At 46.6% G+C, this 25,712-nt stretch overlaps 2 protein-coding genes and 1 long non-coding RNA gene across 3 annotated transcripts in view; 2 read left to right on the top strand and 1 right to left on the bottom strand.

The window, feature by feature from the left end:
* Nucleotides 1-1,877, bottom strand: part of Fam222b (family with sequence similarity 222 member B) — a 63,367-nt gene extending 61,490 nt beyond the window's left edge. Inside the window, exon 1 of the mRNA XM_059271275.1 lies at nt 1,760-1,877. The gene's annotated coding sequence lies outside the window, so the exon portion shown is untranslated. The remainder of the gene's footprint in view (nt 1-1,759) is intronic.
* Nucleotides 1,878-1,956: 79 nt separating this feature from the next.
* Nucleotides 1,957-5,062, top strand: LOC131916237 (uncharacterized). The gene is made up of 3 exons (XR_009380524.1): nt 1,957-2,188; nt 2,301-2,401; nt 4,989-5,062. It is a non-coding gene; the product is annotated as an uncharacterized LOC131916237 (long non-coding RNA).
* A 10,825-nt stretch (nt 5,063-15,887) lies between these two features.
* Eral1 (Era like 12S mitochondrial rRNA chaperone 1) lies at nt 15,888-22,937 on the top strand. Its single transcript, XM_059269543.1, has 10 exons — nt 15,888-16,204; nt 18,089-18,216; nt 18,592-18,669; nt 20,198-20,244; nt 20,427-20,488; nt 20,645-20,757; nt 20,842-21,090; nt 21,926-22,075; nt 22,189-22,269; nt 22,377-22,937. Exons 1-10 carry the CDS (start codon nt 15,922-15,924, stop codon nt 22,497-22,499), a joined length of 1,314 nt encoding a protein of 437 aa, XP_059125526.1. The 5' UTR covers nt 15,888-15,921; the 3' UTR covers nt 22,500-22,937.
* Nucleotides 22,938-25,712: the final 2,775 nt, after the last annotated feature.

Here is a 25,712-nt window from a genome sequence, read left to right as displayed (position 1 = left end):
ACAAACAGAGCTGAAAAGCTGCTGCTGCTGTACACCAATCTGAGCTCCAAAACAGAGAATCCCCTGGGGCAACCAGACTCTGGCAAAGGAAGCTTTTAAAATTTAAAAAAAAAAAAAAAAAAGTCAGAGTCTGGCAAGCAATTCTTCCATTACTGTTATACCCTTTGCTTTCTTTGCAGTGTGCTAAATAAATTTGTTCTTTTTCCTCCAAAATGAAGAAGAGGGTGAATCCCTTAGATCTGGAGTTATGGATGGTTGTGAGCCACTATGTGAGTGCTAGGGATGAAAACCTAGCAACAAGTGTGGTAAACCACTGAGCCATTGCTCCAGCCTCCAAATAAACACTTTTTTAAAAAAAATAAAAATAATAGAAGCCTGTTCTGGGCTTGATGATACCAAAAAAAAAAAAAAACAAAAAACAAAACAAAAAAAAAAAACTGTAATCCCGCTACTTGGGAGGCTATCACTGGGGGACTGCAAAATCAAGGGCAGGCAGCCCAGGTAACTTAATGAGACTGTCTTAAGTTAAAAAAAAAAAAAAAAGTACAAAAGGGCCTGGTGGTAGGGCCCTTGCCCAGCACACTCAAAATCCAGGTTCAGGTTCCAGTATCAAAATAAGTAAGTACAGACTAGGGAGATGGCTCAGTAAAAAATCGCTTGGCGCACACGCATCAACTGAGGACCCCTCCAGAACCTCAGCCACGTGTGCCTGTGATCCCAGCTCCTGGGGACACAGCGGCAGGATTGTTAATTCAAACCCAACTTGTGCTTAAATTCAAGACCAGCATGAGCAAGTCATCGAAACCCTGACTCAAAATAAAAAAGTAAAAGGAAGGCTGAGGATGTAGCTCAGTGCTTCAATCTGTCTGTATTTCCTTCCTCTTGAGTCAGGAGCTGCATACCATTTGTAAAAATGCAGAGGAGTATGGGACTTTTCCTATACAATTTGACAGTCAATTTGTCTCACCACAGAAGAAGGTGCTATTTCTACAGATGATCTGCTGTGCTTATGCAGAAAGCACTTTTTTTTTGTCTACTGAGGTTTTACAAATATGCTTTGTTTTGACGGAGTAATAATAACCATAGGGTCTAAAATGCAATAGTATTGTTGATACATAGCATCCGTACGGTACTTAAAATATATAGGTTTCATAAGCACTCTAACCACATACAAAAAGCCCTGCATTTAGTACTGCATCTTCCAGAGATTCAGAAAGGTTAAGTGGTTCTAACCAAGGTTATCGATCGGGTTTATCTGTGATGGACTTGGTTCCAAACCTGACTCCAAGTCCTTAGTTCTTTAACCTAGATTCCTCCTGGATTTAAACAGAGCTTTCGATTCCTAAGCATGACCCAGGGCACACCGTAACTTCAGTGACTGGCCCTTCTCTGCCGGATTCAGAGTTGGCTTCCTCAGCTCCAGCACGGCTTTTATTCTCCACCACCCTTCCCCCAGCAACCATTCTCTGAAAGAAGCGGAAAGGGAGAGGCGACCCAAAGCTCCTGGGGGAAGGGATGATGACAACCCAGGCAGCGCAAGGCACTGGCCCCGCCGTGAGCTCCTTCACTCCACGACACGCAGCCCCTTCCCTCCGCCGAGCTGTCCAGCGCTGGGACTCACGACCTAGTCATCCATGCTCCAAATTCTCCCACCATCACTCAAACTATCCCTCCCCCACGACCCTCCGTCCCTGACCAGCAGAGGCCAACCCCCACATCTGCACTCCTCAGTGTCGATTCCCCTTAAACCAGCACTCACTGTCGGTGACTGGGCCCGGCCCTCATGGCTGCTCCGTTGTCGCCCGTCGCCGCCACTGCTGCTCCACGCCCCAGCCTCTCAGTCACAGCCGCCGTCCGGACTGGCCCGGAGCCGCTCTCGCGCCTGCGCAGCCCGGAGCGCCCGGGGCCCTCTCGGGCAGCCTGCGCCTGCGCATCTTGCTCCGGGGGCGTCTTTCTCAGTGCCTGATGGCCGGCTTCTCTGGGTCTCAAGTGGGAACCGCCACCGACTGGCTTTGGGTACTTAAGATCTTAGAGAATGAGGCTGCCTTACTTTCAGGCCTCTAGAATATCTTGCCTGAAGTCTTGGACTGCGACTTATCTAGGAGGTCATACATTTAAGGACTCCTCCAGAATTCTGCATTCTGTCTGCATTTAAAGACTGATGTTTTAGGCATCGAGGAAATTGCAGGTGAATAGTTCCCTACTGTTCATCTCCGACTGTGGAGTCTGATCTTTTTGCAAACTGAAAAAGAAGACCTTTAGCCTTGTATGATAGTAACACAAGCTTGTTAACCCAACAGCACTTGGAAGATTAATACAGACGAATAAGAGCAACCGAACATAGGTCCTCTAGACCTCTACAAGGGCAGCAAGTACTCTTCAACGCTGAACATCTCTCCAGGTCCTATGCAACTATCTTTAATGGGACTTTTCAGTATTTAATAAACTAACAGCCAGACGTGGTAGGGCACTCCATAGATCTTTGCAGAGGCAGGAGGATCTCTATGAGTTTGAGGCTAGCCTGGTCTACGTAGCAAGTTCCAGACAACCAGAGCTACATTAAGAGACTGTTCCAAAAATAGACAGAAACTAGGTGTTGCTTCTGTCTTCTTCTCAGAGAAGTACCTAGGAACCTGGGGATTTTCATCAGATGCTTACAGCAATATCAATATTATGATGATGATGACATATGATGGCTTTGGCTCTGTAAGACAGGATCTCACTATATAGCCCAGGGCTGGCCTTGAACTCCCTGTGTAGTCCATGGTGGCCTCAAATTTGTTATCCTCCTGCTTCAGCCTCCTGAATGACAAGATTACAATCATGTGTTACCATGCCTGGCACATGCTTATATGCTTCTGACTTTTAAGCAGATGGATCTCTGTGAGTTTGAGGACAGCTTGGTCTACAGAGTGAGTTCCAGGACTACACAAAGAGACCATGTCTCATAATATATTGCTGCAAGTTGATATATACTAATTGGTGTCTAATATAGTATACACAGTTTCAAACTTAATGAGTGAGCTGCCTTCTACCTGGTCTTGGATGGAGGGACTCTCTAATTTTATTAGGGTTGCATAAGTATGGGTTACTTGTTGTTTACAGGAGTATGGACAGTTTGCTAGTGGTTGCCCTACTGGACAAAATGTCTCTCATTTTTTCTTTTTCTTTCTTTCTTTTTTTTTTTTTTTTTGGTTTTTCGAGACAGGGTTTCTCTGTGTAGCTTTGCGCCTTTTCCTGGAACTCACTTGGTAGCCCAGGCTGGGGAACTCACAGAGATCCGCCTGGCTCTGCCTCCGGAGTGCTGGGATTAAAGGTGTGCGCCACCACTTCCCAGCCCTCTCTTATTTTTTTTTTTTAAAGTGTCTTCCAGGGGCTGGAAAACTGGCTCAGTAGTTTAGAACATTTGTTGCTCTTGCAGAGGAGCTGGGTTCTATTCCTAGCACCTACATGGTAGTTCACAACCATTCATAACTCCAGTTTCATATGTCCACTTCTGGCCTCCTCAAGCACCAGGCACACATGTGGAGCACATACATACATGCAAGCAAAACACTCATACATGTAAAATTTAAACATCTGAAAGTGTCTTCTAAATAACTATGAGCATTTCTCAACTATGTTCTAGGTGTTGTTCTTTTTAAAATATTTATTTTATATGTATGGATGTTTTGTCTGTGCACCACGTGCATTCATGCCTGATAACCTTGAAGGCCAGAAAATTGTGTCAGATCCCTTTGAACTGGAGTTACAGACAATATGAGCCACCCTACAGGTGCTGGGAATCAAACCTATATTCTCTGCAAGAGCAGCTGTCTTAAGAGTATCTATGGCTGTGATGAAACACCGTGACCAACAGCAAATTGGGCGGGGTGGGGGTTGTTTTGTTGTTGTTGTTTGCTTACATTTCCACAACACAGTCCATCATCAAAGGAAGACAGGGCAGGAACTTGATCAGGAACTTGGAGTTAGGAGCTGATAAAGAGACCATGGAGGAGTGCTGCTTACTCAGCCTGCCACCTTTCTTCCCCCTCCTCCTCTTCTTCCTTTTTTTTTTAGACAGTGTCTTTCTATATAGCCTTAGCTGTCCTGGAACCAGCCTGTTTTCTTTCTTGCTTGCTTTCCTTTTTCCCCTCGAAACAGGGTTTCTCTATGTAACAGCCCTGGCTGTCCTGGAACTCACTCTGTGAACCAGACTGGCCTTGACTCATAGAGATCCACCTGCCTCTGCCTCCCAAGTGCTAAGATTAAAGGTATATGCCATCAGGCAACCGGCCTGCTTTCTTACAGCATCCAGGACCACCAGCCCAGGGGTAGCAACACCCACAATGGGCTGGGACTCCCACATCAATAGCTAATTAAGGAAATATCCTACAGACTTGATTACAGCCTTGTTTTTTTTGTTTTGTTTTGTTTTGTTTCCCCTTTTTGGTTTTCAAGACAAGGTTTCTCTGTGAATCCTGGCTGTCCTGGAACTCACTGTTTGTAGATCAGGCTGGCTTCCAACTCAGAGATCTGTCTGCCTCTGCCTCCCAAGTGCTGGGACTAAAGGAGTGCGCTGCCACCTCCAGGCTTACAGCCCCATTTTATGGAAGCATTTTTTCAATTGAGGTTTCCTCCTCTGGGATGAAGTTAGCTTGTATCAAGTTGACGTAAAACTCACCAGCAGAGCAGTCATTCTTTTTAAGTGCAGAGCCATCTCTCCAGCTCCCTCTTGTTGTTGTTTTTCAAGACAAGATCTCATATAGCCCCAGTCTGGCCTTGAACTCCTGGTCTTCCTACCTCTACCTTCCAACTGCTGGGATTACAGACAAACACCAGCACTCCGAACACAAGGTCATCTTGATATATATATAGGAAAAAAAAAAGATAATAGCTGACAGAATCAGGTAGTGGCCAGTAACCAGTACATCCTGTGAGCTAGCTCCTAGTTTGAAAGACTTGGCACTGTTTGCTCAAGGTGACATGTTTGTAATCTCTGCATTTAGGAAGTGGACAGAAGAGCTGCCTCAAATTGAGACCACCTTAAGAAAAATAGCAAGCACCAGGCTACCCAGGCTGCATAGCAAAACTCTGTCTGGGGGGTGGGGGAGGGGGGGTGGGGAGGGGCTGTATCAATTGCAAAATTATTGCACAGTTGGCACCAAAAGAGAATTGCACAGCCAAGGATGATGGAGAATTAGTATTGACACTACTTCCTGATGAATGGATGACTAAAAAAAAGGCTGGAACTGACCTTGAAGTTTCTGGGAACGATGCCTTGCTTCTCACATCTGTGTGCTACATCATCATGGTCTCCATCTCCTGGATCCTTGCCACATGTGGCTTCCTGGGAAGGCCTACCGGAATCTACATGATGGTAGTACCTCTTCCCATATTTAAACCATTCTGGATCCTGAATTAAAAGTTTTATATGCTAGGGTTGCATATAGACTTGGCTGGTTTCTTTATGTACGCCAGGACAATCTCTAGCTTTTAATCCTCTCACTTTCATTCCCTCGGTGCTGAGAATAAGGCATGCACAACCACACACTGTTTGTTGGGGCTGGTGTTTGAACATAAAGCTTCATGCATGCTAGGCAAACACTCTGCCAACTGAGCTCCATCCTCATTCCCCCTCCCCTTTTTAAAAAAATTTTTTTTTTGAGGCAGGGTTTCTCTGTGTAGCTTTGTGCCTTTTCCTGGATCTCGCTCTGTAGACCAGGCTGGCCTGGAACTCACAAAGATCCACCTGCCTCTGCCTACCGAGTGCTGGGATTAAAGGCGTGCGCCACCACCGCCTGGCCCCCCTCCCCTTTTTTTCAAGATGGGGTAGCCTCGGCTGGTCTAGACCTCACTATGTGGAACAAGCTGACCTTGAATTTGCAGTGATCTTCCTGCCTCTGCTTCCCAAGTGCTAGATTACATCACATTCAGATCTACTTGAATTGCTGTTGTTATTACTGGAGACAGGGTCTCACTATGTAGCGTTGGTTGGCCTGAACTCACTATGTAGACCAGGCTGCTTCTGCATTCCACCTGCTAGGATTAAAGATGTGGGCCACCATGGCCAGCTTGAATTTCTTTCTTTAAAAAAGATTTTATTTGGGGACTGGAGAGAAAGCTCAGCAGTTAAGAGCACTTGCTGCTCTTCCAGATCACCTAGGTTCGGTTCCCAGCACCAACATTTCACTTGATAGGTTTGTAACTCCAGTCTCGGGCTCAGCAACACCTCTAGCCTCTAGCACTGCACGGCTCATGTGGTGCATATGCATGCATGCAGACTAAACACTAATACACATAAAATGTTTTTTTAATTCTTAAAAAAATTCTGAAAGATTTATTTATGTGTTTGTATATGCCCCGCGGGGGGGGCCCCCCCCGTGTGTGTGTGTGTGTGTGTGTGTGTGTGTGTGTGTGTGTGTGTGTGTGTACATGACCACAGAGGCCAGAAGAGGGGGTCAGATCTCCTAAAGCTGGATATACAGGCATCTGTAAGCCCCTGGGCGTAGATGCTAGGAACCAAACTTTAGTAGTCTGCAAGAGCAGCAAGTGCTCTTAGCTACTGAATCGTTTCATCCTCTTGGACTTTTTTCTTTGTTATTATTTTTTGTTGTTGTTTGTTTGTTTGTTTGTTTTTGTTTTCAAGACCAGATTTCTCTGTGTAGCCCTGACTGTCCTGGAACTCACTCTGTAGACTAGGCTGGCCTCAAACTCCAGATGTGCTGGGATTAAAGGTGAGCATCATGACAGCCCAGCTGGCCTTTTTTTTTTTTTTTTTTTTCCAAAACCAGGTCTCACTGTATAGCCAACTGGCCTTGAATTTTTTTTTTAAAGATATTTATTATGTATACAGTGTTCTGCCTGCATGTATGCCTGTAGGCCAGAAGAGGGCACCAGATCTCATTATAGATGGCTGTGAGCCACCATATGGTTTCGGGAAATTGAACTCAGAACCTCTGAAAGAGCAGCCAGTACTCTTAACATCTTAGCCATCTCTCCAGCCCAGGCCTTGAATTTTTAATCCTCTTGCTCTGCTCCTGGGTTTTGAGATTATAGACCTGTGCCAACACAGTCTACCAAACCATATGGAGTTACTTCCAAGCATAGAGAACATAACTCAGACCTAAGTCAATCAGTATCCCTAACATACATCCGAGCCAACCAGTATACAACATTCTCAAGGCTACAGAGGTTTTTAGGATAGACATAGAACTCAGTCAGAGATGAAAAGGCTCAAGAAGTTTACCTGGGGGCTCCTACCTGAATTTCACAAACATCCTGAAATCCCACACATTCAGAATGCTGAGTCAGGAGGATCATTAGTTTAAGGCTTCCTGGGCTACACATTGAATTCCAGGCCCCATCTGATTTACATAGCAAGACCCCATTTCAAGGAAAACAAGCAAACAAACAAACCACTCAGGAAGCCAAGGCAATAGGGTCACAGGTTCAAGACCAGCCTGGGCTATAGAATGAGCACCTGTTTCAAAATAACAACAACAAGAAAAGAGTAGAAAGTATTTATTATGAAGCTAGACATAGTGCCACACAACTAGGGGGAGGGGGAAGACCTGGAGAATCACCAACTCAAGACCAGCTTGGTCTGTCGAGTAAGTTTTCAGGCCAGCTTGGTCTCAAAGCACATACAGAATACCTAATCTTCACTACATACTAGATAGGGCAGTAAATACTATCTACAGACTCAGTCCTCATAGAACTTACAGTCCAGGGTTGGAGAGATGGCTCAGAGGTTAAGAGCACCGCTTGCTCTTCCAAAGGTCCTGAGTTCAATTCCCAGCAACCATATGGTGGCTCACAACCATCTGTAATGAGATCTGGTGCCCTCTTCTGGCCTGCAGGGATATGTGCACTGTATACATAATAAATAATTTAAAATAAAAAAAAGAACTTACAGTCCAGCAGAGGACATGAAATAGTAACATCCAGCATCTGCTCTAACACTTAGGAGTGGTCCTTTCACCTCTGCCCCCTGGGTGTTGGAATTACAAGTATGCACTAGCACTCAGGCTATGTGCCAATTCTCTCAATCATAATAATTCTATGAAGGTACTATCACTATCCTCATCTTATAGAGGAGTAAACTGAAGTTAAGAGAGACTTTTCCTGCTCAGGGTCATACAACAACAACAAAAAAAATGAAGCCCCAGGTAGAGGCAGGAAAATCCAAAATTCAAGGTCATCTTTAGCTATATAGCAAGTTCAAGGCCATTATAAACTATTATAAACTATTTCCTCAACCCTGACCCTATCTCTACATAAATACAATAAACAAACTAAAAATCAAACCTAGGATTTCTGGTTTTATAATCAGGTCAACCAGGATATAAGGGACATACATATCTATTAAAACCTTTTCTGTAGAACAGGCTGGCCACCAACTTGAGATCCACCTGCCTCTGCCTCCCATGTGCCAGCCCTGCCTGAAACCTTTTCTTTTTCTTTTTCTTTCTTTCTTTTTTTTTTTTTTTTTTTTTTTTTAAGATTTATTTATTATATATACAGTGTAATGTCTACGTGTATCCTTGCAGGCCAGAAGAGGGCACCAGATCTCATTACAGATGGTGTGAGCCACCATGTGGTTGCTGGGAATTGAACTCAGGACCTCTGGAAGAACAGCCAGTGTTCTTAATCTCTGAGCCATCTGTCCAGGCCATCTTTTCTTTTCTCTTTCTTTCTTTTTTTAAAGATTTATTTATTTATTATGTATACAGTGTTCTGTCTGCATATATGCCTGCTTGCCAGAGAGGGCATTAGATCTCATTACAGATGGCTATGAGCCACAATGTGGGTGCTGGGAATTGAACTCAGGACCTCTGGAAGAGCAGCCAGTGCTCTTAACCTCTGAGCCATCTCTCCAGCCCCCTGAAACCTTTTCTTAAAAAAAAAGAATCAGCCGGGCGGTGGTGGCGCACGCCTTTAATCCCAGCACTCGGGAGGTAGAGGCAGGCAGATCTCTGTGAGTTCGAGGCCAGCCTGGTCTCCAAAGCAAGTTCCAGGAAAGGTGCAAAGCTACACAAAGAAACCGTGTCTTGAAAAACCAAAAAAAAAAAAAAAAGAATCAATACCTTAAAATATAACTCTGTTGGTAAACCATTTGCCTAGCTTCCATGAAATCCCGAGTTCTGTTCCCAGCACCAAATAAACCAGACATAGTTGTGTAGAACTATATTCCCAGCACTTGGAAGTAGAAGCAAGAGGCTCAGTAGTTCAAAGTCAGCTTTAGCAACATAGTGACTATAAGACCAGTTTGTGGTAATCTGTCTCAAAAACAATAGCTGGGGTTGGTGGAGTATGCCTTTAATGGGTGGGAGGGGTGAGAACTTAGAATGTAGCTTAGTGATAGGGCATTTGGCTAGCATCCAGGAGGTCCTAGGTTCAATTCCATCCAGCACTGTAAATGAACAACAGCAAAAATCCTTGTTGCTCAAATCACACACCTATAATCCCAGAACTCAGAGTGAAAACAGAAGGAGAAGGAATTGAAGCCAGTCTCTATTTGACTACCCATGAAATTAGAAGCCAGCCTGGGCCACAGGATACCATCTCAAATACACAAGCCAGTGTAGTGGCTGAAAGGTCAGTGAGAAGGAAAAACAAGGGAATGAGGGACTTAAAGACTACAGGTCAGCCAGGCGGTGGTGGCAAATGCCTTTAATCCCAGCACTTGGGAGGCAGAGGCAGACGGATCTCTGTGAGTTCTAGGCCAGCCTGGTCTACAGAGTGAGTTCAAAGACAGCCAGGGCTGTTACACAGAGAAACCCTGTCTTGGAAAAAAAATACAGTGCCCAGTGCTGGCCTTTATTGGGGGAAAACAAATAGGCAGATGGGGATCATTGTAAGAGTCAGAGCAGGCCGGGTGGTGGTGTCACACAACAACAAAAAATCAGAGTGGAAGCCTGCTTCCTACTTACAAGCTGAGGTAGTTAGGAGGCAGAAAGGGAGGGGATAGGAAAGAAGTTTCCTTTTATGGCCTCAGATGCCTCAGATGGTCATTGCTGGGTAACCAGTGAGTAAGGTGTTTTGTTTTCTTTTGAGACAAGGTCTCACCCTGTAGCTTTGGCTGACCTAGATTCAGCCATGTAGATCTTGAAACTCATAGAGACCCGCCTGCCTTGTATTAAAGGCACGTAGCACAATGCCTGGCTCAGTGAGTAGGCAGTTATCAATGAATATCTTCCCTCCCTGGCTATTACTTGGTGTCTGTGGGCAGGGCAATCAAGAATCTGGCAGAAAGCTGGGCAGTGGTTGCGCACGCCCTTACTCCCAGCACTCAGGAGGCAGAACCAGGCTGATCTCTGTGAGGTCGAGGCCAGCCTGGGCTACAGAGTGAGATCCAGGAAAGGCTCCAAAGCTACAAAGAGAAACCCTGTCTCAAAAGAGAGAGAGAGAGAGAGAGAGAGAGAGAGAGAGAGAGAGAGAGAGAGAGAAAGAATCTGGAAGAATGTAGTGAAACATGTTAATTTATTTCTAGAAACCAAATTACTGTAGTTACCAGAGTTGTCACAGTTCAACCAAAATGGAGTCGAGGTACAAAAGGTCGATCTGTCCATGGCTAACAGTGGCATATGTCTATAATTCCAAAACTCAGGGGACAGAGACAGGAGGATCTCTGCAAATTTGAGGCTAGCCTGGGCTACATAGTGAGTTCCAGGTCAGTCTGGGCTACAATGCAAGACCTTATCTCAAAAAAGAAAGAAAAAAGTTGAGGAGAGAATAAGGGGGAAAAAAAGGAAATGTTTAGGGATGTAACTCAGTGGGAAAATTTGACATAATATTTGAGAAACCCTGCGTTCAGTCCCCAGCACTGAAAAAAATAGAAGGATGGTTTAGAGTTTAAGAGCATGTATTTCTTTCAAAAGGAACTCAGTTTAGTTCCCAGCACCCACATCAGGCATCTCACAACTGCCTGTAACTCCAGCTGCAAGAGATTGGACACCTCTGGCCTCTGTGGACACCTACAGACATGTGGCACATACATACATACATGATTAAAACTAAAATAAATACAAGCTAGGCATGGTGGCACATGACTTCAATCCTAGCACTCGGGAGGCAGAGGCAGGCGGATCTCTGTTAGTTCCAGGACAACCAAAGCTACATAGGAAAAAAAAAATAAACCAAAAAAATACAAATCTTAAAAAATAACTGATGACTTAGACACTGACTCATTTAACTTAAAAATTTGTCATTCCTGGGATTCTTCTGTAGTCTTATCTGTTAGCACAGAAGTACTTACTATGTGTTCTTGGGCTGACTTTGCATTCTGTAATTTATCTACTTGTGGAGGTGAGGGACAGAGTCTCACTGTGTAGCCCTGGCTGGCCTGGTAATTGATATGTAGCTCTGGCTGTCCTCAAACTTGCAGAAATCTTTGCCTCTGTATCCATATTTCCGGGATAACAGGAATACACCACCACACCCAGCTACTTACTATCTTTTGACTTCAACTTTCCCCTTTCCCCAAATAGCAGCTGTGATATTATTTCACCTACCTGTCCGTGCAAGAAGATTCATGTTTTTCTAATTGCTGGTTGTCCCCCCATATTCAGTAGCATCTTGTTCTCTGGGCATCCATATGCCCAGAGAACACCCAGAATATAATGTTCCTAAAAGGCTGTTTCTTCCATGAACAGAAGAGAAAGCTGGAAGCTGGTTGCATTTGCAAACCATCAGTTAATTTGGCTTTTCTGGTTCTGTCAGTTCTGCATCAGTCAGAGAGTCTCTGGACACCATTCCTTTAACAACAGCCTGGCCAGTTGGTTCTCTCCACCTTCAGAAGCCTGTCCTGCTTTTTTCTCTGTATACTGAGTCACTGCCATCAGCAGATAAAGTGTTTTGTGTGAGCGTGTGTGGTGTTGAGGGCTGTTCAGAGTCTCATTAGGTAGCCCAGGATGGGTTGGAGCTCACTCTCCAGCCTAGGCTGGCCTCACACTCATGGTGACCCTCCTGTCTCAGCCTCCTCAGTACTGAAATTGCAATTACAAGTATAAGCTGCTCAGCTCATTTTTTAAAAGTTTTTTTTTATTTATTATGTATACAGAGGAGGGTGCCAGATCTCATTACAGATGGTTGTGAGCCACCATGTGGTTGCTGGGAATTGAACTCAGGACCTCTGGAAGAGCAGTCAGTGCTCTTAACCTCTGAGCTATCTCTCTAGCCTTTTTTTTTTTTTTTTTAAGATAGGGTCTTAGCCGGGCATTGGTGGCGCACACCTTTAATCCCAGCACTTGGGAGGCAGAGGCAGGCAGATCTCTGTGAGTTTGAGGCCAGCCTGGTCTACAAAGTGAGTTCCAGGAAAGGCCCAAAGGTACACAGAGAAACCCTGTCTCGAAAAACCATAAAAAAAAAATAGGGTCTTGCTGGGCAGTGGTGGCACATGCCTTTAATCCTAGCACTTGGGAGGGAGAGGCAGGCAGATTTCTATGAGTTTGAGGCCAGCTTGGTCTACAGGGAAAGTTCTAGGACAGCCAAGGCAGTTAAACAGAGAAACCCTGTCTTTAAAAAAACAAGCAAGGACAACAACATAGATAGATAGATAGATAGATAGATAGATAGATAGATAGATAGATAGATAGACAGATAGATGATAGAATCCCAGGCTGGCCTTGAACTTGCTTTGTAGCTGAACACGATGATGAAATTCTGATTCTCCTGAGTGCTGGGATTAGAGATATGTTCCAGCACACCCTGTGTTATGTGGCGCTGGAATCTAACCAAGGGTTTTGTGCTTTATAGACAAATACTCTACCAACTGAGCCACATCCCCAGGCCATTGGTTTGTGGGTTTTCAGGGAGGGGGCTGTTTTTCCCTCCTTTTTTTGCATAGGGTTCCACTCACTATGTAGTCCAGGATTCCCTTGAACTCATAGAAATCCTGCTGTCTTAGACTCCCAAGCACAGGAATTAGAAATGTGAACCAGCCACCACACCTAGCCCCACCCCAGCTCCAACTGCATCTCCCTTATTTCTCTTACATACATTTCATTCAGGCTTTCACCAAAGCACAGCACTGATGTACCGGAACTTCCTGTCAGACCACACACATACACACAGATGAAGGACTCAGGACCTCTATGTACATGGGACTCTCACAGTAGGAATTTTTGTCCATTTCATTAGCTGATGCATCCCCAGCACCCTGCAGTGCTTCTATGTAGTAGATGCTTCATAAATCCTCATCTTTCCAGTCCCTGAAAGATGTATCTTACAGTTTCAAGAGTTTGACTGGGTTGGGGATTTAGCTCAGTGGTAGAGCGCTTGCCTGGGTTCGATCCTCAGCTCAAAAAAAGAGTTTGGCTGACTAATCACTAGCACAGGTGGGAAAGGGTGGAGGCAGGGAAGTCTGACTAAGAGGCTTGAAAGGACAAGGGTAGCTCCAGGGCACAAAACCCACGGATGGTCAAGTTCCGTTCCTCTGAATCATCCTGGGAGCTCCTAGGGGGCTAAGCAGCTTCACCATTTCTCTCCTCTCCTCTCTCCCTCCTTCCGAGGCCCTCCTGCATGCTAGGCAAAGACTCTACCAACTGGGCTACATCCCTGATCCCTACCTTAACACCTCTCCCTCTCGCTCCCTCTCTCTCTCTGTGTTATGAAATGTGAGGACAACTTTCAGGAGCCAATCCTCTTCACCTCGATGGTAGGCTCTAGGGTTGGAATTCAAATCAAGCCTGTGCAGCAAGCATTTGCACCAACCAGCTGATCCCTCTCCCCCGCCGTTTGTTTTATTTTACTTTGCTTTATTTCTTTAGAGACAGAGTCTCACTGTGTAGCCCTGGCTGGCCTATAACTTACTAGGTAGTGCTGGCTTGCCTGGGATTTGATATTAGACCAAGCTGACTGCCAGCTCACACAGATCATGCTGCCTCTGCCTCCTAAATCCTGGGATTAACGATCTAACATGCCAGGTTCCCCCACTCCCACCTTGAACATCCCTATCCTCCTGCCTCCACCTCCCAAATACTGAGGTTACAGTAATGCTCCACCACATCCAGCAACCTGCTTTGCTTTTGTTTCTGTTATTGTTCATTTTCCTCCAGAAAGACTAGGTAGGAGCTGATATTTAAGGAGGTAAATGCAGTCTACTGCTCAAAAGAAATGGCTTCCACAGCACCACTCCTTAACAGAGGGCTAGCATAACACAAAGGTGCAGATTTCGAAAAGCATCCTGTGCTGGCTAGTTTTATGTCAACTTGACACAAGCTGGAGTCATCTCAGAGGAGGAAAACTCAACTAAGAAGTTGCCTCCGTAAGACTGGGCTGTAGGCAAGCCTGTACAGCATTTTCCTTAGTTAGTGATTGATGTGGGAGGATCCAGGCTATTACAAGTGGTGCCACATCTGGGCTGGTGTTCCTAGATGCTATAAGAAAACAGGCTGAAACGGCGGTGGTGGCGCACGCCTTTAATCCCAGCACTCGGGAGGCAGAGCCAGGCGGATCTCTGTGAGTTCGAGGCCAGCCTGGGCTACCAAGTGAGTTCCAGGAAAGGCGCAAAGCTACACAGAGAAACCCTGTCTCAAAAAACCAAAAAAAAAAAAAAAAAAAGAAAGAAAAAAAGAAAACAGGCTGAAGGCATCTCCATGACGGGTAAGGTGACCTGCTGACATCCCACGCAACCTAAGTCAGAGGCTCATTTTTCAGTAAAAGGGGGACCTGCAGGACCCTGGCCCCCATTTTGGGTAACTGTTGCCTTGCTTGCTAACCTTGATCTTGATATCCTCCCTATGCTAATTCCCTGCCAGGTTCCACCCTCCTGAATGCTTAAAGGAAGTTCCTTGTCTGTGTATCCTACATAATGGGTGTTGTTAACAGTTTAGATGCAAGAGTGTAAAACATCTGTAGCGAACTTCTGCCCTCTAGGGTTCTCTCATTGTGCTGTAAGCCTGTATTTAAGACCTCCTCCCTCCTTCAATAAACAGCATTTGGCATAAAAAAAAGAAAAAAAGAAAAGAAAACAGGCTGAGCCAGGTGATGGTGGAGCAAGCTTTTAATCCCAGCATTCAGGAGGCAGAGACCAATTTCTGAGTTCAGGGCCAACCTGGTCTACAGAATGAGTTCCAGGACAGCCAGGGCTACACAGAGAAATCCTATCTCAAAAACGCCGAAAAAGAAAAAAGAAGGAACGAAAGCACGTTCAGCAAGCCATGAGGAGTAAGTCAGTAAGCAGCACTCCTCCATGGCCTCTGCATCAGCTCCTGCCTCCAGGTTCCTGCCTGGTTTGAGTTCCTTCCTTGGCTTCCCTCAGTGAATTGTAATTCAAGATACCTAAGCCAAATAAACTCTTTTCCCCAAGTAGCTTTTGGTTTTGGAGTTTCATCATAGCTACAGTAACCCTAACTAAGTCTGCCACACTCAGCTAAAACACAGCTAAAGAGGAAATAAAAAAGGATCCAGCACTTAAAAAAATAAAAAATAAAAATCTTGGGCTGCAGAGTTGGCTCAGTGGCTAAGGTTCGATTCCCAGCAACCACACAGAGGCTTATCGCCTCCTTGGGCACCAAGCACACATATGGTGCACAGATGCAGATGCATGAAATAAAAACAAAAAACTTTGCTGTGAAATGCGGCCTAGGGCCCTTTCCCCATGTCCACTCTTAGCATCACGAGAGTTTCTCCTCTTGCGGGCTAGAAGGACGGTTTCGGCGGCTTGGCTTCCGGAGGAATGTAGTCAATCAGAAGACAGGACTAAAAAGCTCCTTTCCAAAACTCTGGCAGGAGACATGATGGTATGAGAGTCCAAGGCGACATCACATTTTTGCCTTTCCTTAGCCTCTGCGGAGAGTCTCAACCTACCCCTCCCTGGATCTCCCTTGCGTCCCAGTTCTGTTGGGCGGATCTAGTTTTCTTCTTCCGGTCGGTCTGTGAGCCTGACGGCCCAATCGGGGTGCACTTGTGGTCGGTACCAGAGTGCTTTGCGGCAAGATGGCTGCGCCCAGACGGTACTGCGCTGGCCTGGTTCGGTCTTTGCTGGGGGCCCGGCCGCTGGGCCCGCATGCTGGGAGGGAGTGGGCGACCCCGCCCGGCTCGCTTCTAGGTAACCAGGCGAGGTGCGTGTCCTGTGTCGTGGGCGCCGCTTTCTCTGGTCCCCTCCTGGCCTCGGCCTCTAGTCGTTACGGTCAGGGCTCCGCCTTGGACCGCATCCTTGGATTCCCTCAGCCTGACAGTCCGTTAGCTCCCAGCGTCCCCGCCGTGTCGGTGCACAGAGGTAAAGGGCTCAGTTATGTTGGTTGCGGGTGTTCTGTTTTGTGACAGGTCTCCCCGGGTAACCCAGTCTGGCTTGGAACTCGGATCTTCCAGCTCCAGCCGCTAGAGTGTTGGGATTACAGGTGTTAGCCATGACCAGCCTCTGGTGGTTTCAGCAGTGGTAGGCGTGTAGCCTGGTTTAAATCCCTCTGTCTCTGGAGATAATCAGTTTAGCCTCTCTCATTTAATAGAAAATAAATCTGAGTTCAAAGAGCGACGGCTATTAAAGAGTTTGAGAATGAGGGCCAGGGAAATAACTTAGCAAATAAAGGCTCTTGTTGCTTGACAAGCTGAGCAATCCTTGGGACCCGTATGGTGGAAAGAGAGAACCAACTCCAGAAAGTACTGTGACTTCCATAAGCCCACGCCAACACAAATAAATAAATACTACAACAACAACAAGAGTTTAAGAATGTGAAGACACTTGTGTTGGTCACAGTCAGTAATGGTCACGAAAGATCATTAGGCAAGACCAAGTTTTCTCCCTATGTCCCCACATGGCAAGCAGAGTGTAGACTCAATAAATGAATGTTGAGCCCCATCTACTTGTTAAGACACTAAATTGAGCTGAGCCAGGTGTAGTCATGGTGTATGCTTGTAATCCCCACAATGGGGAGGTAGAGGCAGGAGGATCTCCAGTTCCAGAAATTTCTTCAGCTGACTGTGGCACCCTACTAATGCTGCTATGAAGGTTGTGCAGAGTTTCTCAGTCTCTTCTTATGATACCGTATTGCAGTTTTAACAGTGTCTAGTCTCTTACCAGACTCCAGTCAATGCTACTTGAGAAATAAAGTGGTATTTTTCTTGGAAGGGGACATTGAGACAGAATTTCACTCTAGCCCATGATAACCTGGAGCTCACTATCCCCAGACTCCTGCATTCTGGGATTGCAAGTGTGAGCCGCCACATCCATTTTATTTATTTATTTATTTATTTATTTATTTATTTATTTATTTATTTATTTATTATTTTTTTGGTTTTTCGAGACAGGGTTTCTCTGTGTAGCTTTGCACCTTTCCTGGATCTCGCTCTGTAGACCAGGCTGGCCTCGAACTCACAGAGATCCTCCTGCCTCTGCCTCCCGAGTGCTGGGATAAAAGGCGTGTGCCACCACTGCCCAGCTTGTGTTATTTTTTGAGAGACAGGATTTCTCTGTGTAACAGCTCTGGCTGTCCTGGAACTTGCTTTGTAAACCAGGTTGTCCCCGAACTCACACAGATCAACTCTCAAGTGCTGGAATTACAGGTGTGCACCACCACTGCTCAGCTTTATTTCAGTTTTTCAAGACAGGGTTTCTCTGTGTAGCCTGGTTGTCCTGGAACTCACTATCTACAGAGTGACCTCAAACTCACAGAGATCTGCCTCCCAAGTGCTGGGATTGAGAGTGTGTGCCACCACCACTGCCCAGCCATATCCATTTTATAAAGTGCTGCTTCTCCATTGTAATTTAGTGAGGTTGTTTTGTTTTTTGAGACAGGGTCTAGTTATATAGCCCAGGCTGTCCTGGGGCTCAAAAGTAATCCACTCTTGTTTAAGCCTCTCAAGGGTTGTGATTACAAGTGTGTGTGTATCACAATGCCCAACCTATGTTGAACAATTTTTTTTTATTTATAGATAATGTTAATGTGATTCCACATCACATATGAGAAAACCAGGGGGCTTAGAGAGGTTAGATAACCTGAGAAATCAAATAAAATTAAATGCCAAACTAATCTCAAAGTTAGGAATGGGTGGCTTCAGCCTGGTGTTCTAATCTTTTATCTTGGTTTCCTCCTTGAGTATCAGAGCTGAGTATCTAATGGAGTCTAGATTCCAATATATCATTCCCGTTCCCATCCTGACATAGATGAGCAGAACCTGCTGTTGGTCCACACTCCTGACATGCCTGAGAATCCCCGGGTCCTCCGAGTGGCCCTCCTGGGAGCCCCAAATGCAGGGAAGTCAACACTCTCCAATCAGCTGCTGGGTCGTAAAGTATGGCACACTTTTGTCATCCCCACCCCTACACCTCCCTTTTTACACATTTCACTATTTTATGTGCATGGGTGTTTTGCCTTCATATATATTTGTGTACTCCTTGTCTGTCCTCTGACCACAGAGGCCAGAAAGGGGTGTTGGAGCCTCTGAAACTGGAGTTACAGACAGTTGTGAGCTGCCATGTGGGTGCTGAGAATTGAACTCAGGTCCTCTAGAAGAGCAGTCAGTTCTGTTAACCACTGAACCTTCTCTCCAGTCTCCCTACACCCTTCTTTATCTTTTTGTTTCATTTTTCATTCACTGCTTGCTTTGCCTGGGTGGATGGCCTGGGAGGGATCTAGAAACTCACTGGGACTTCTTTCTTCCTGGAAGGTGTTTCCCGTCTCCAAGAAGGTGCACACCACTCGATGCCAAGCTCTAGGGATCATCACAGAGAAGGAGGCCCAGGTGGTAGGTACCTGCAGAAGTTCTGCAGACAGTATAGAGTAAAGCTAAGCCATTCTCTTACCTTAGCCTTTTAAAAAATGATGGTTCAGCCGGGTGCAGTGGTGGTGTAATCACGGCGCTCCCAAGGCAGAAGCAGAGTCAGGTGGATCTCTGAGTTCAAGGCCAGCCTGGTCTACAAAGTGAGTTCCAGGATAGCCAGTTCTACACAAAGCAATCCTGTCTCAAAAAAAAAAAAAAAAAAAGAATGTATAGAGGACCCCCCCCCCCCCTTTTTGTTCTTGTTGTTGTTGTTTTCAAGACAAGGTTTCTCTGTGTAGCTCTGGCTGTCTTGGAGCTCACTCTGTAGACCAGACTAGCCTCGAACTCACAGAGATCCGCCTATCTGCCTGCTGAGTGCTGGGACTAAAGGCATGCGCCACTACTGCCCGGCTAGGACTTCCCTTAAGGCTCCATATAGTTCTCCTTCTCCCTCCCCTCTTTTGCGACTATTCTGAAGTTATTTATATGTGTGTGGGTGCTCATGTGCCATGGTGCTTGTATGGAGGTCAGAGGACAACTTTTAGGAGGCACTTTCCTTTTTCTATCCTGTAAGTCCTTGGCACCAAAATTGGGTTGTCAGACTTGGCAGCCTGTGCCTTTACCCACTGAACCATCCCATCCTTTGTGTTTGTAACACTCCCATGTAACCCAGGTTGCTCCTCTATATAGCCAAAGATTACCTTGAATTTATGATCTTCCTGCCTACTCCATCTCTCAAGTGCTGGGATACAAGAGATACCACCATGCCCAGCTCTGAATCTTTTTTTTTCCCTTTCGGAGACAAGATCTTACCATATAGCCCTAACTGGCACTGAACCCAATTTGTAGGCTAATCTGCCCTTAAACTTGAAATGATCTTCTTGCCTCTGCCTCCTAAGTGCTGGGATTATAGGAGTGTGACACCTCACCTGACTAAATAAAGCATAATTCAACATTGAACTCTGGTTTTGTGATTTTATTTTGTGCAGTGCTGGAAATCTAACCCAGGGCTTTCTGGGTCCTACCCAAGCATTCTGCAACGAGCCTCATCTCCAGCATTCATCCTTGATTTATCCATGGTCACCTGCTTTCTTTGGGGTCCCATGTAACATTAAGACAATGCCAAAGTGTGAAAAATCTAAAGTCAGCAACAGCTTGCCCATGAAGGAAAGGCAGGATGCTAATATCAAAGATGGCCTTTCTCTAGTAGTGCACACCTTTAATCTCAGCACTTAGGAGGCAGAGGCAGGTGGCTCTCTATGAGTTGAAGGCCAGCCTGTTTCACATAGTGAGTTCCAGGACAGCCAGGACTACACAGTGAGACCCTGGCAAAATAAATAAATAAAAAGCCTCTTGTCACTCTGCAGAGTCAATCTTAGAATACTTACAATATGTATAAAGCCCTGGGTTGAATCCTAGAACCTAAAGTGGGGTGTGTGTGGCCTTTTTCCCCACTAATCCATTAAAAAAATCTTTTCCTTTTGGGGGCTGTGGTTATCTCTTCTGATTCTAGATTCTGCTTGACACACCTGGCATCATCAGTCCTGTTAAACAAAAGAGGTATTAGCTGCGGGAACAGATGTGTGTGTGTGTGTGTGTGTGTGTGTGTTTAGGGGGGTGGTGATAAGAAAGAGGAGGGGCTATTCCTTCATAGGAGCTGGGGGTTTTCCCAATTACACCCCATTCCTCATCAGAGCTGATCAGTCATATGACCCTTCCTGACTAATACATTCGTCCTTCAGGCACCATCTGGAGCCGTCTTTGTTGGAAGACCCATGGAAGAGCATGGAATCTGCTGATCTTGGTTAGACTCAAACTAAAAAACTGAAGCCCTGTGTACAGAGCCTTTCATTCCTGGGAGTTTGGGAGCTGGGGTCTGGCCAGAAGCCATAGCCTGGGACTTGTTGTGGATCAGGAAGAAGGTCATGGTCTGTTTTTTTGTCTGCCCTGCCGCTTCTAGCTGTGGTTCTTGTGGACGTGTCAGACAAGTGGACCAGGAGCCAGCTAAGTCCCCAGGTGCTGCAGTGTCTGACCCACTTCTCCCAGGTCCCTAGCATCCTCGTCTTAAACAAGGTAAGTGCTGCCCACCTGAGGAAGAGTCTTCCCTCCCAGGTCCCATCTCTCTCACCATGTCCTTTGCTCATCCCCCATCTGCAGGTAGATTGCTTGAAGCAGAAGTCAGTTCTCCTGGAGCTGACAGCAGCCCTCACTGAAGGTGTGGTCAATGGCAAGAAACTCAATATCAAGCAGGCCTTGCACTCAGGCCTTGGCACCCAGGGCCCCAGCCCTGCAGCTAAGGACCCAAACACGCACTCAGTGAGGAGCTCTCAGAGAACTGGCTGGTCCTACTTCCAGGAGATCTTCATGTTATCAGCACTAAACAACAAGGATGTGAACACATTAAAGGTCAGTTAGCCTTGCCCATAGCCCATCGTTCCTGCCATGTTAAAATAGGCCTCATCCAGACCAGGCTGACTATAAGACTACAATCCTGTCTTTTAAAAGACAAAACAAATATCTGGCTGTGGTCATTTATACTTGTAATCCCAACACTTGGGAGGCCAAGGCAGGAGGATCAGGAAATCAAGGTCATTTTCAACTACACAGTGAATTCAAGAGGAGCTCAGTTACAATGAGACCCTGTCTCAGGAAACCAAAAACAGCCAGCTGTGGTGATACACAACTGTTATCCCAGTACTCAGGAGGCAGAAGCAGAATGATATTTAGTTTGAGGCCAACCTGGTCTCCATTGTGAATTGTAGGCCAACCAGGCTACATAAGGAGACCAAAAATAAACAGGAATGTATCTCAGTTGATAGAATGGTAGCCTAATGTGTAAGAGGTGCTGGATTCAATCTGTAGTACCACATAAACTCAACATGGTGGTACACACCTCAAATTCTAGCATTTAGGAAGTAGAGACAAGAAGATTGGAAGTTTAAGACCAGCTTGAGCAAATTAGGGTGTACACGGCCAGCTTGATCTGCATGAGATCCTGTATTTAAAAAAAAAAAAAGGCATTAAATTCTGTATGGTAGCTCACTTGTATAGTCTCAGGGCTTGTCAGGGTAAAGTAGGATCAGGAGTTCGCCAGCCTTTGCTACTATATACAATTTTAAGGTCAGCTCGGGGGTACATGAGGCCCTGTCATAAACAAAAAGCCCCTGTTTTCTCCTAGAATTGTGCATAAATAAGGGAGTACTGATGGGGTTAAGAGCCCACTCTTCCTTTGTACCCACAGCAATACCTTCTGGCACAGACCAAGCCAGGACCCTGGGAGTTCCACAGTGGAGTCCTCACCAGCCAGACACCTGAAGAGATCTGTGCCAATAAAATCCGAGAGAAGCTCCTAGAGTACCTGCCTGAGGAGGTGCCCTACAGTGTACAGCAGGTGTGGGCAGTGAAAGGACCCGGGGCCTATGTACCAGGCACACACCTGGATCGGTTGGGTACCACGACATAGACATGAGCGTGCCTGACTGGTCATGATGTCTCCTTATACAGAAGACAGTGATATGGGAGGAAGGACCAAGTGGGGAGCTAGTGATCCAACAGAACCTTCTGGTGCCCAAAGAATCTCACATGGTAAGTGAGGGCAGGCTCAGAGAGGGGCAGCAGCAGTATTAACTAGGGGTTCCTTCTCCCATCTGTGAGGCCAGAGCAGAACCATGTGCCTCTTTTCACCACTGCAGCGGATCCTGATTGGTCAGAAGGGCCTCTTGATCGCCCAGATTGCACAGGAGGTGGGCCAAGACCTCATGGACATCTTCCTCTGTGAAGTTCACATCCGCCTCTCTGTGAAACTGCTCAGATGACCGTCCTCTGCTGCTACTGCCAGGGGATTCCTGTTCAAACTGCTGGCAGAGTGACTGAGTACAACTACCTCTGTCACAGGGGGCCTGAGGGCTGCTGAGGGCCGTGGACACCGGCTGGCTGTGAGCCAGCTGCCCTTGTTGTGTGTGCATGGTACCTGCCCAACCATGGTCTCCACTGGAGGAGAGAAGCTGCCTTAGCTCAGTTCTCAGTTCCTCGGCCTAAGGTCTCGGCTGTGTAGGTCTTAGAAGTCCGTCCCCATGGTGGGAATAGGGCCATCCCGCCCCTGCTAGCATTGGACCCAGACTCTTGCCCCGAGTTTCCAGTTGTTGATAGGAAGAAAAGTTTTCTCTTCATCCCCAAGTTCCTCACCTTGAAGTTACATATGGACCTATGTTTCTTTTTCTTTTCTTTTCTTTTTTTTTTCTTTTGGTTTTTTGAGACAGGGTTTCTCTGTGTAACTTTGCGCCTTTCCTGGAACTCACTTGGTAGCCCAGGCTGGCCTCAAACTCACAGAGATCCGCCTGCCTCTGCGTCCCAAGTGCTGGGATTAAAGGTGTGCGCCACCACCGCCCGGCTTTTTTTTTTTTTTTTTTTTTTTTGAGACAAGGTTCTCACCACACAACTCTGGCTGGCTATTACTACATAGACCAGGCTAGCTTTGAACTCACAGAGGTCCACCTGCCTCTGCCTCCTGAGTGCTGGGATTAAAGACAGGCGCCACCACCACCTGGCTCAACCTGTGTATCTTAAATGATCACCTGTTCACTCAAGTTCTTGATCCCTCCCACGCCATCCTGCTACCCAACCGTGGATGCTAATAAAGTTAAATGACAAGTGTTCTTATTCTTATCTTTATTTCTTTGGAATAGGGAAGAGAAAATGTACCCATTCCCCTGCCCCCATTCTCTTGTCAGCCTGGGATCTCTCTTTCTTCCAGGAGTCTGCACCAGGGTCACGAGCTCTTCTTGGCACAGTTTCTGGGAGCAGCAAGAGAACCGTTACCATTACTAAACTCAGTAATGGTAACGGTTTCCTCGCCATCCCCAAGTGCCACGGCAATCAGGAGGCTTGATAGGCTGAGCAGTGAGCCCCGTGGGCTTCAACATTCTCCTGCCCTCCCAGGCAGGCTCTAGAGCTGGGGGTGCCCAGACTAGTACATCATCTATACTGTAGTGTCTCATCACAAACTTACAGTATATGATGATATCCCAGCCAAGGCCCTGGAGGAGAGAGCTGTGGAATGGAGAGCCAGGGCATTGGGGCAGGATCAGTTGAAGCTGGCCACACACACACACACACACACACACACACACACACACACACACACCCCGCCTTGTTCTTCTCTCCCTCCCAGAGCACCGGCTCCTTGATTCTGTAGTCAGGGGTAACCCAGGTGGCTTAGAGGAAGAAGCTAAGGTCTATTCAGATCTCTCAGGGATGCAGAGCCAGAAACAAACAGTGAGGCAGAAGGTTCCCTCTGGGCAGACCTGTGAGCAGATTGGCAGCCATTCCAAGGAGCGCTTACCTGGGGCTGAAGCTTCAGTCTGGGGAAGCCTCTGGACAGGGAGAGCCTGCCCTGCCCCTTCCTGCTCAAGTAGCTGGGCTTTTAACCCTCTGGCTCCTCCCCTGGGTGGGGTACTTTTCCCGGGTTCTAGAAGTCCCTACTTCTTAACCCTTCCCCTGCTGGTTTCGTGAAACAAGTCACTGGCTCCTTTCCCTTTTTTGTTTAACGTGTTGGTTTCTTTGTTATCTGCTTATTGTTTGTGCTGGGGCTGAAACTTCGGGCCTAATACATGCTAGCTAAGAACCCTATCCCTGGAACCACACCTCCATCATGCTTCCATTCTTCTATTTATTTCTGTTTATTTGTTTTTCCAGACAGGGTTTCTCTATGTAACAGCTCTGGCTGTCTTGGAACTCACTTTGTAGATCAGGCTGGCCTCGAACTACTCACAGGGATCCACCTGCCTCTGCCTCCTGAGTGCTGGGACTACAGGTGTGCACCACCACTGCCTGGCTGCCTCTGTTCTTTTAAATGGGTGACTTTCACCCCCACCCCATGAAGCCAATTACCTACCCACTTCTAGGAGGTAGAAAAACCCTCACCCCATCCATCCTTCTGGGCTTAGTTGTCTGTTGGAGGCCTGCTGAAAGGCCTGTTTTATTCTGGGTGATGGTTGGGAATGTTCGTTGAGTCTGTGTAGGTCAGGGAGGATCCTGGCAGCTGGCTCTATATAGAATCTATCTGGGAGCAAGCTCAGTGGACATCTCAGCCTCTATTTCCATTCTAGAATTTGTATTTTTGCTGAGCCCAAGAAACTAGAATTAGATGGGCAGAGTCAAAGCTTGTTCTCAAAGCTTGTTCACCACTGTTCTGGCAAGGTCCCTTGGGTGAAGGTTACTCTGCTGGGAGACTGAAGAGCACCTGAGGTCCCAGCTCTTGTGAGAGCCAGTGTAAGGGCCTGGGGCTCAGTTCTTCAGTTAAAATGAGAGCCTGGCACTATTTGGGTCTTTCCCTGTGGGGAAGGGGAGATTTCTGCTATTTAGACCCTCATTCTGGGGCATGTTCCGTCCCCTTTTCTTATCCTAGACAGTCTGGTCTGTTTCCTCCTTTGCAGGTGCAAGCTGCATTAGGATGGGGTGGGGGTGGGGTGGGAGGAAAGACCTAACCTTTTGGTTTTTCAGAGGTGTTCTGTTTCCTGCCGAGGAACAGGCGTGTGGTCTACCTCCGCTATGCATGATCTTCCCTGGTCTAGTCAGCACTGTTTTCTCTGCAGGTCTGTAAGTGTTGTTACCTTCTCTGTCTAGTCTTTTGTTGTTGTTGGTTTGGGTTTTGGTTTTTGAGACAGGGTCTCTCCTTGTAGCCCTGGCTGTCCTGGAACTCACTCTGTCCACCAGGCTGGCCTTGAACTCACAGAGATCTGCCTACCTCTGCCTCCTGAGTGCTGGAATTAAAGGCATGCAATACCATACCTGGCTCCTGGTTTTTTTTTGTTGTTGTTGTTCTGGGGGGTTGTTTGTTTTTGAGATAAGGTTTCTCTGTGTAACAGCCCTGGCTGCCCTGGAACTCACTCTGTAGTCCAGGCTGGCCTTGAACTCACAGAGATTCGCCTGTCTCTGCCTCCTGAGTGCTGGGATTAAAGGCGTGCGCCGCTTCACCCATCTCCTGTTTGTTTTGAGGCAGGGTCTCCTATGTTGTCCTGACTGGCCTG

This window comes from Peromyscus eremicus, chromosome 8a (assembly GCF_949786415.1).
Source record: "Peromyscus eremicus chromosome 8a, PerEre_H2_v1, whole genome shotgun sequence".
Taxonomy (NCBI): Eukaryota; Metazoa; Chordata; class Mammalia; order Rodentia; family Cricetidae; genus Peromyscus; species Peromyscus eremicus.
The sequence above is the reverse complement of the archived record's forward strand: the minus strand, read 5'-3'. Positions and strand labels throughout refer to the sequence as shown.

Coding starts and splice junctions, on each gene's coding strand:
- Eral1 (XM_059269543.1), top strand. CDS start 15,922: ATGGCTGCGCCCAGACGGTACTGCGCTGGCCTGGTTCGGTCTTTGCTG. Junction 18,217..18,591: donor ATCAGCTGCTGGGTCGTAAA/GTATGGCACACT, acceptor TCTTCCTGGAAG/GTGTTTCCCGTCTCCAAGAA. Junction 20,758..20,841: donor GCATCCTCGTCTTAAACAAG/GTAAGTGCTGCC, acceptor CCCCATCTGCAG/GTAGATTGCTTGAAGCAGAA.